Here is a 10,149-nt window from a genome sequence, read left to right on the forward strand (position 1 = left end):
TTTCAAACGCACAATTTCTGAATGCGGTCTGTGTGTATTTCTCCTTTGATACTTTCACAGTATTTATATAGGACTTAAGCCTGCTTTATAATAAAAAACATGAGAATCTCACTTTTCTAAATATGGGACCTTTAAGACTGTTTCTAAAAATGAGCCAAAGTCATTGAGAAAACCTGTAATCTTGCTAAAAGCATTGGTCCATATGAGTAACTGGATGGTCTGATAGGTACTACTGGTACATTGACTGTAAAGCGTCCAGCTTCTTGCTGCAGGTTCAATTCTACATGTGGTGGAAATTGTTGTAATTCAGGAGAATACCCGCAGCATCCGCTGGATGACCTCAGAGGGACAGACACATGCAGCCAGCCAATAGCAGCTGTCCCTGTCCGATGACGGCACAGCCGGACGTTCCTTATATGGTCATGTCTCTTTCTATAACAAGTGATCGTATTCTGTGAGACTGCAGCGAAACGAACGGACTGATCCTGTAGAGGACTAACAGTGATCACATTCACACACTGATACTAACTAACCCGGTACCTGGACTACATCAGCCCGGCTGACAGGATTTAACGCGACATGGTAACAGTAACACCACCAGCAGCCCTATGTGTCCTCCTCTTTGTCTTCACTGTCTCTGCCTCAGGTGAGTCCAGCTCCTCCTATTAGGGGGAATTAATAACATCTTTTTTGTTTTCACATTATTTTCAGCATCAATAGTAAATAATATTATTATCATTATTATTATTATTATTATTATTATTAGTAATAATAATAATAATATAAAGTATGTTGATTAGTCTACATTATGAGATGCTAGAATTAGAAATTTAAAACATGAAAACAGTAGAAGAAAATATAATAGAACATAAATAGGTATGTATGTATATACAGTATATGTATGTATGGATGTATATACAGTATATGAATGTATGGATGTATATACAGTATATGTATGTATGTATGTATTGATGTATGTATATTCAGTATATGTATGTATGTATGTATGTATGGAGTAGTTGTATTTTGTTGCAGTGAGAATAAGAATGTTTTATAGCACATTAAGGTCGTATTCACATGAACACATGTACAGGATAAAGGTCATCCTGTAGAGTCACTCTGACTGCTGATCACTTATTTTTTATATTTACATTTTTTTTTTCTTTACCACAAATGCTCGTATTTATTTATATTTAGTACTTCTCACCATCTAGAGTTTTAATGTAGAGTTATAGGTGATTGTTGAAGTGGTACAATGGATATGCTTCCAAGCCTCTGTTTTTAAGAAGAGACACGATAAATATATATATATATATATATATATATATATATATAATTATTTAAGAATGTATTAAAGTATTTGTTTGTAATATTGGCTCACTCATGTGTGATCCTACCATTTTAAAATCAAGATGACCTGAAACACTTTAATGTCCAGACTCCCTGTTAAAACCTTAAACAGGATCAAACAACGTGCACATACTTTACTGTGTTCGTTATCACATTTGCAACTAGAAAAATCAAGTTTTATATCTGCTGTCTGTGAGACTGTTGAGGTTCTGATTCATCACATGCCTTTTAGACGTTGATTACTAAACCTGCCCCGGGATTCGCCCTGAATGTGCTGAATATTTGCCTAACGGAAGAAATGATTTACAACTTGTTAAGTCAAAAAAAATTACAATGATTCAGACAAATTTGAGCCTTTTAAATCCTGCAGGGAACACTTGGAAACTGGACTTAGCCGCTGACTGTTGTTATCTAAACAGCTTCTCTCTTGCGTGTTCTTTGGGTGGAACACTAACACTAAAGGCTTAGAGGAGACATGGTGGTAAACTTTGGCCAGATCGTGATACACAGTCAGTGTTAGATAGTCCGTAAAACTATATGACCACGGATCTCTTGTTAACACGGATAGTTTTATTATCTCTGGTTCTTCAGTGTGTTTTCTCTCTATGACCACAGATTTTATTCCACAAAAAGTGTAGTTTAGTGTTTATAAAGTTAAGACTCAAGAATGTCTTATGGATCTAGTATAGTACTTATAGTATCTATAGTGATTCACACGACCTCTCTCATCTCCAGGCTCCTTTCCCCGGGCACAGAATGTCACTTGGAAATCCACCAACTTTAAAACCATCTTGACCTGGGAGCCCAAACCATCAGCTGATTACTCTTACACGGTGGAGTTCTCCTCGTAAGTAGCTGCGTCCGAACCCTCAGCTGTTAGCACGCTCGGGAAATAACATTTCTTGAAACAAAGACACATTCAGGTTGTCAGTGTGTCGACTGAAGGACACTCCCTTCCGACATGCTCACAGAGCGACCTTGAAGGAGAGATGAATGGAGGGCAGGGCCGATAAGAGCTCATTACTGATCCAGTCACAGATTGTACTGGAATGTTGATTTTAGACCAGAGATCTTAAAACAGAGCGATAAAGGAAGAGGCACTCAGGCATTGATTTCTCAGACTGTTTGCATCCATCAGTCATGTGTGTGTCAAACTGTTGCAGGGTTGGTGGAAACAAGCAGAGGAGTCCTCACTGTATCCAGTCCACAGGGACAGTCTGTGATCTGTCCAGCCAACTAACGGACCTGAACGCCTACTACACAGCTGACGTCATGTCTCAACCCCCGCTGGGGGTCAACTCGGACCTCATCGAGTTCCCTCACACCAGCTCACCGCGGTTCTGCCCCTACAAAGACAGTAAGTCCTTCTGCTGCTATCACTTGTTTTTAATGTGTTGGGAAATAACGTTTCACTTGTGCAGCACAGTCACAATATCAGACAGGATGTTCAGACCCATGTTCAGACTCATGTTCAGGCAGGTCAGCAGGAGGAAATAGCACGGAGATTGTGTGTGATTGGTCAGCTGGTTCTGCTTGTGTTTTCTCCTGCGTGTTTCTGATGCAAATTAAAGAAAGACTCGGTAATCTGTTCACATCTAACAAAGACATCTCTGGAAACCTGCTCACCAAAACGCTCTCAGTCACAGTGAATCGATGATCAGTAATGAGACATGGAGAAACAGAGAGTTACCTGGATAGAAATAACTCCTGTTCCATCATTTTAATTTAGTTTAGTTACATAATTCAATCATGATAATAATAACTTTATTTATATAGCATTTCTCCAAAACAATGTTTACAAGGTGCTTTACTTGGTGTTACGTTCCCCCATTTCGGGTCCAGGGGATGGAGGGAGTAACAAATAAATGTTTACCCAGGAAAGAGAGAGACTGTCCACGGATGGGTGTGAACAATAATTATACAATGTATTAACAATAATGAAAAGTGTACAAAGACCAACTTAAATCTACTTTCTCTAACATATATCACAACTTAAAGCACTACAGCTCAACACTGCAACAATAAACACACTTGATTCACTTAAAACATCGACGCCAACCACAAAACACACGCAGAGTATCTCAGACTCTGCCGTGTGGCCCACTGGCAACGTCTGCTCCTCTCTCCCGGCCTCTTATCCTCCCCGGCCCCGATTGGTGATTAGGCACAACACACTACGGCACGTAACACAGGGTAAAAACAACAGCAACAGAAACATGCAGATGTTAATCATAAAACAATAAGAAATAGCCCTATGCAAAACAATAATTGAAACAAGCTGTACGACATAAAACACGATAATTAACATTAAAACTTCAAAAGAAATGTAAAACAGAGGGATCACAGGAAGGCTAGACTATAGAAGTGTGTTCTAAGAAAAGTCTTAAATGAAGTGATAGAGTTATCCGTCCTAATCTCCTCTGGAAGGTTGTTCCACAGTCTAGGGGGCCCTGACGGCAAAGGTACCGCCAGGAGAGCAGCATTTGAGGACCTCAGGGTCTGTGATGGTACATGAGGAGTTAAAAGGTCAGAAATAGAGCTTTGGGCTAAAACTAACAGGCAGCCAGTGCACAGATGACAGGATCCAGAAGGTGTAATCTGTAGTAGGAGGAATCTGTAGTGTCAGTAGTGTAGGGAGTGGATGTGTGAAAATGTCAGCCACAGACTGCTGCGTGCTCTGGCTTTAAAGCAGGAAGCACACGGGGCCCAGGTGTGTCCCATGTTGCTGATTAGCCTCCTCATCAGGTCTGCAGCCCTGAAGAGAGACAGCATACCAGCAGAGGATCCAAACACAGACTGGCCGGCACAAATGTGTTCTCGTTTTCTGGTACCTGGTGGCTGCATTTTGGATTAATTGTAGCGATCAGAGAAACTTTTTGCTGCAGACGGAGAAAAAGGGAGCTGCAATAATCTAGCCGTGGTTGACAGAAATGGCTTTATTTTGGAAATTATGAAAAAAGCATGACTGGTCAAAGTGAGGCTGCTTGTCAAATAAATCACAAAGGTCTCTCCACTGCGGAGTAATAACATGGGAGTATGAACCCAGCATGTTTGTAATTTGAGTGTTGAAGGAGTCAGTGCGAAAAAAAAAATGTCAGTCTTTTTTTTAATTTACTTGAAGGACATTTGGAGCCACAAATTTATTTATGTCCTTAAAACAGATTAAAAGATCTCATTTAGGTTATTGGGGTCACTGCTGAGGTACAGCTGGGTATCGTCTGCGTAAAGTTGGAAACTGGTGCGTGAGATGAGGAATCCCACAATGCACCTTAGAGGTGGAAGACCCAGTCCCGTCTGAAGGATATGACAAGAGGAAGGTGTGATCAACGACGCACTGAGATCTAGGAGTACTAGAGCAGAGGAATGTCCAGCGTCAGCAGCTAAAAAGCAGCTCGATCATGACCATAAGAAGGACAGTTTCTGTATGTTTGTATGTTAAAAACTATCAAACATTGAGTTGTCATTCATAAAGGCTGAAAGTTAATTTGCCACAATCTTCTCCAGGATTTAGAGATCGGTCTGAAATTATTCAGATCATTAGAACTGAGTCTGGGTTTCTTTAACAGGGGTTGAACAAGAGCATTTTTAAAATAGAGGGGGACACTACCAGAGGAAAGGGAGCTATTTCAAATATTCAATATAAAATAATAATAACTAGAAGTGCACTCGGAGAGCGCAGACCTCCGCCAAGGCAGGTTTCATGTACGTTGCTGCCCCCCTGTGGTGACCTGTGGTGCTAATGCACAGGCTGAGTGGAGTTATTAAAAACAATTCCCGAAGCCGGATTATGATCCGGATCGCCACCAAAATCGAATGGATTGTTCATTGTGCCACACCCCACCCCTCCAAAAAATGTCATTCAAATCCATTGTGGACTTTTGGAGTTATCGTCCAAACGGACAAACCAACAAACAAACAATCAAACAAACCAACAAACAAACAATCAAACAAACCAACAAACAAACAAACAAACCAATAAACAAAGAAACAAACCAACACGGGTGAAAACATAACCTCCTTCCTAGCCCTTTGGCCTTGGCAGAGGTAATAAAAATATGAACCCAGCTTTCCTGTGTGTGTGAAGTGTTATAAAGTGATTTAGATAAGAGGCTACAACTAATGATTGAGTTCATAATGTATACATCTGCAAATGATTTTCTCAATTATTGATTTCTCAATTAAACTGAAAATTAGGCCCACGTTGTAAGAAAAATAAAATGATATTTTGAGTTAGTTGAAGGTGTAGAGAGGCTGGTCTGACTGGTCAGTTAGACCTCTGATCAGAGCTTTATAATCAGATCAACAGTCTCTGAACCCCTCGTTCTTCCTCCACAGCTGATATAGGCAGACCTGACTTCAAGCTGATGGTAAGCGAGGACAAAAAGAAGACCACCCTGTTTGTGACCGACCCAATCACCGCCCTGTTTAAAGATGACCGCCAGCTGAACATCAGGGACGTCTTTTCCAATCAGCTGCGGTATAAAGTCACCTATCGGAAAAATAAGAGCACCGGCAAGGTGAGTGACGGCAGACATCCCGATGTCCTCCTCAGACACACACGCAAATAAGACGATACAGACTACATGCTCTCCTTCTGTGTTTTCTGCAGAAAGAGCACATCTCTGAGACCAACGTGATAGAGCTGACCGGTCTGGACCGAGGGGAGAGCTACTGCTTCATGGTCCAGGCCTTCATTCCCAGCCGCACCGACAAGAAGCTGGGAGAGCTGAGCCACACCCAGTGCTCCAACGATGACAACCCGTCCATCCTTGAGGGTGAGGTGTCCTGATTCTTATGGAGTCATTCAGTTACGTACTCAAGTAAAAACCTGTGTAATGATCACAGTACTGACACACCAGCTGTCTGCCAACTACTTCAATGGCAAGACACCTACAAGACACAGTAATAACCAAGTGCTGAAAGTCCATAGTTTGGGTGGTGCTTATTTTTTGTTGATTTATTTGTAGACTAAAGGACCACTGTTAAAGCACCACACCAGTATTTATATTCTTTATGTTGAGTTATTTTATTTGGCTTTTGGACACAAAGCCTGATCTGAGTATCATGATTTTCAGCCCTGATTAACCATCCATCCTGATCTTCTCAGTTTTAGCATAACAACTTCCGGGTATCATACAATGCTACACATGTGTTGGACATGAAGGGATGACTCTAAATGGCAGCATGCTGTTGTAGTGCTCCACCTTGATGCATATGTCAGGCTGACTGAGGTCATGTAATGGATGGAAAAAACGCTGGTCGAGCATCAGATGAGATTAGATCTCCTCTCAGCACCCAGGAGGTGAAAGAGTTCCTCATCAGCTCCACTCTATCTATCTACTCTGTGTTCATAATGAACAGTTGTTGTGATTAGAAATCCACCAGCTCCCTCTTGTGGAAGCAATATGCCATTATATCTTTGTGGAAGGCAGATTCCTGAGAGTGGCTTCTGGGTGGTTATCACTGATCATTGATTCAGTAAAAGACAAGACTGGACACACACTTGTTAAGCTCCCAATCACCCCAACTTTTACCTCCCAATCACCCCAACCTTTACACACACACATACACACACACACACACACGAACACACACACACGCACACACACAAACACACAGTGACCATGATGGTTGCGATGAGAGCTATGACTCATGTCTCTTTGTTGGATTATAAGAAATGCAACTCAGCAACCCTCCCTCTGAGTGGGGAGTGTGTGTGTGTGTGTGTGTGTGTGTGTGTGTGTGCGTGTGCGTGTGCATCTCAAATAGGTTCAGATCAACACATCTCAGCAGCTACAGGACAGATTGCCTTGACATTGGATGTGGTTATTCATTGTCATTGATATTGTGACTATTATATATTACTATGTTATAAATCCTACACGAGAGAAATATGACAATCTAATGACATTTTCTGAGCGTAATCATTTTCCCAAAGAAGGAACTTGTTTGATTCTTTTGATAGGGACATTTAAAGGGTTGAATTTTGATATATATATATTTTTTTATAACCACCAAATCCCAAACCAACAATGAATGCATCTATTCTAAGTACTGTCTGTGTATCAAAGCCTGATGTCTCTCTTATCTGATATATCTCTTCCTCCATCAAAACACATCAGTGACTATGAACACACTGTAATTTAATTAATGCACTATTTTCTTCCGTTTGACTAATGTTAGATGAAAACTACACTTATGGGTTTCTTTTACTTTTATTTTTTATTACTTAGCTTTTTTGGAAAATGAAACTATACATTTGTGAGCTGTTATGATTTTGCATCTTCAGTGAGAAGCAATAGGTTTGGGGATGAGATGGGAGTTCAAGTTCAAGTTTCTTTATCCGTCATTGAGAGGTGGACTAATATATGTTGGTTTTGGTCTTTTCATGGGATTTTTGACGAAAAATAGAGAATGAAGAATTGACCCTTTCCTTTATCGCCACCCTCAGGACATACTGTATATTTATCCCCACTGGGGTCAAACTCAAGTGTTTCAAACTCTGTGAAAGACTTTAATATTGTGAGATGTATGTAGGAATATTGCAGCCTTTAGGGCTTGATAGTGGGGGATTTAGGCTTTCATTCTCTGCTGTCTTTTAATGTCAAGTTATCTGGTTTTGTCTTCCACAGTGTATTCAGTGGGTGTGATCGCTTCTGCCATCTTCCTCATCCTGCTGCTGATAGGCCTCATCATCACACTCACAGTGGTCTGCTGCAAGCGCAGGAAGAAAGCTCTGAAAGCAGAAAAGGAAGGAGTGCCTGTATAGAGAGTGTGTTCTTCCATCAAACACACACACTGAGGGGAAGATGCGGTACAGCTGAACTGGAGGAGAGCAGGAGGACAGATCTGGTCCACATTTCCACTGTCAAACACTGGAATCATTCCTTCCTTTAGTTTCTGTGAAACTGCCTCTGAATATGTCAGACATATTTGATTCTTTCTTTATCACTTCATGCTGCTGTTCGACCACTCTTACTGTACACACTAGTCATATTGCTGAAGCTGTAATATTTCATTCCTTGTCTTTAATATTTGGTGCGTGGTACCTCTGATGACTGTAGATAAACACTACCAACTGATCTTATTTATTTCTTTTACGGTGTATTTTCTAACTTGAAATGACATGGTGTCATGGTGATGATTTTTTTGGGAGACTGCTGAATGCAACACGTTATAGGAAATCTAGAATATATTATTTTTGTATCCGATGCTTAATTTATTGTGTTTAATTGAAATTAACATATTTGTATATAATGCAGTTTTTTAGCTTTTTTTATATTTCAGATTTTTGCAGATAATTTTATTATGTGGTGAAATGTTGTAATAAATGTTTTATTGAACACAAACAAGCTGTACATTTTTTTTTTAAATGTGTATTTCTATTTCACTATCAATACTGTTAAATTATGATGTTATAGAGGAAAGAAATCATATTAATGTTATAAACTACTCTTCTATCAGTAAAAACAGCACATTAAGGGCTGGGATGACGAAAGCAATCTTACCAAAGATATTACTTTAATATAACCTGAGTTGAAAATACTTGTATCATCGTGTAGTCTTCATTTGTGTAAACAGGAAGCAGTCATCACACGCAGTGGGTTGAAATTCCCTAAAATGGTATTCTCTATAGATAAAGTATGTGATACACATGAGGGAAACAGGGGAAAGACAGAGGTTACAGTTCAGGTGAAGAAGTTAATAATAATATATTAATGGCTGAATCCCCATGTTCAGAGTGTAATAATATGTAATACTGTACATGTCAGTGACAGAATAAATCCATCAGGGCAATCGTATCACATATATACATATGTAGGAGGATACTGCAAAATGATTCAAGTATGAAGGCAGAAGGGGTTGTACTATATATTATATATATAAATATGATATATAAAAATATATATTATATATACTGTATATTATAAAATATATATGCTGTATATATTACATATATTATATAAAATATATATTATATATACACTGTATATTATATAAATATATATAATAAAAAATACTGTATATAATATTATATATAGTTATTACATATATATAATATACATATATAAAATATATATATTCAAAATTTGGAACTGAGCCATGTTTGTTTTGAAAATATATATATAATATATATATATATATATATATATATTATATATATATTTTCTCATAGACAATTGGACTTCTTTTAGCAACCAGAGGAGTCGCCCCCTGCTGGCTATTTGAAAGAATGCAGGTTTAAGACACTTCCTCATTGGCTTCACTTCTCAGACTCGGAGGTAGCCCACTGCACACAGCACATAGCTCCATTCTCCAATTGACATCATGCTGTTATAGCTTCAAAGTTGTATTTATCATCTGAATTTGGTGATAAGAGTTTAATATTTCGAAAGCCAATAATTTGTTTAGTTTAAATCAAACAAAACGACCAAAAACGAGATGTTGACATAAATCATCGAAGGCTTTAGACCGAGTAAAATAACCAAAAGTTGTTTCTGAAATTGAACTGACAGCATTATCAGAATCATATCAGTATGCCATCCAGATTATGAAGGTCGGACGGGACAATAATGTTAACCTAGATATTTTGAATCATCTGCAACTCCCTGATTTGCGTGTATATTTTATTACATCACAACCAGGGGCGTGATCTTATTCAGCTTTATTCTTTAAGTTGGACATTTGACTCAGGAGTGATATAATCCTTCTTGTTTCTCAACTTGAACAATATGAGTTGATTAAATACAGTAACTACAGTCAGCTGGATATTCATTTAACAAGTGCAATAATTGTTTT

General features: G+C 38.8%; 1 protein-coding gene across 1 annotated transcript; it reads left to right on the forward strand.

Moving 5' to 3' along the window:
- Positions 1-446: 446 nt before the first annotated feature.
- On the forward strand, positions 447-8,699 carry f3a (coagulation factor IIIa). The gene is made up of 6 exons (XM_037756508.1): positions 447-646; positions 2,086-2,197; positions 2,514-2,707; positions 5,686-5,867; positions 5,960-6,125; positions 7,983-8,699. The coding sequence occupies exons 1-6, from the start codon at positions 580-582 to the stop codon at positions 8,117-8,119; spliced, it is 858 nt and encodes a 285-aa protein (XP_037612436.1). The 5' UTR covers positions 447-579; the 3' UTR covers positions 8,120-8,699.
- Positions 8,700-10,149: the final 1,450 nt, after the last annotated feature.

This window comes from Sebastes umbrosus, chromosome 21, assembly GCF_015220745.1.
Source record: "Sebastes umbrosus isolate fSebUmb1 chromosome 21, fSebUmb1.pri, whole genome shotgun sequence".
In the NCBI taxonomy this organism is placed as follows: domain Eukaryota; kingdom Metazoa; phylum Chordata; class Actinopteri; order Perciformes; family Sebastidae; genus Sebastes; species Sebastes umbrosus.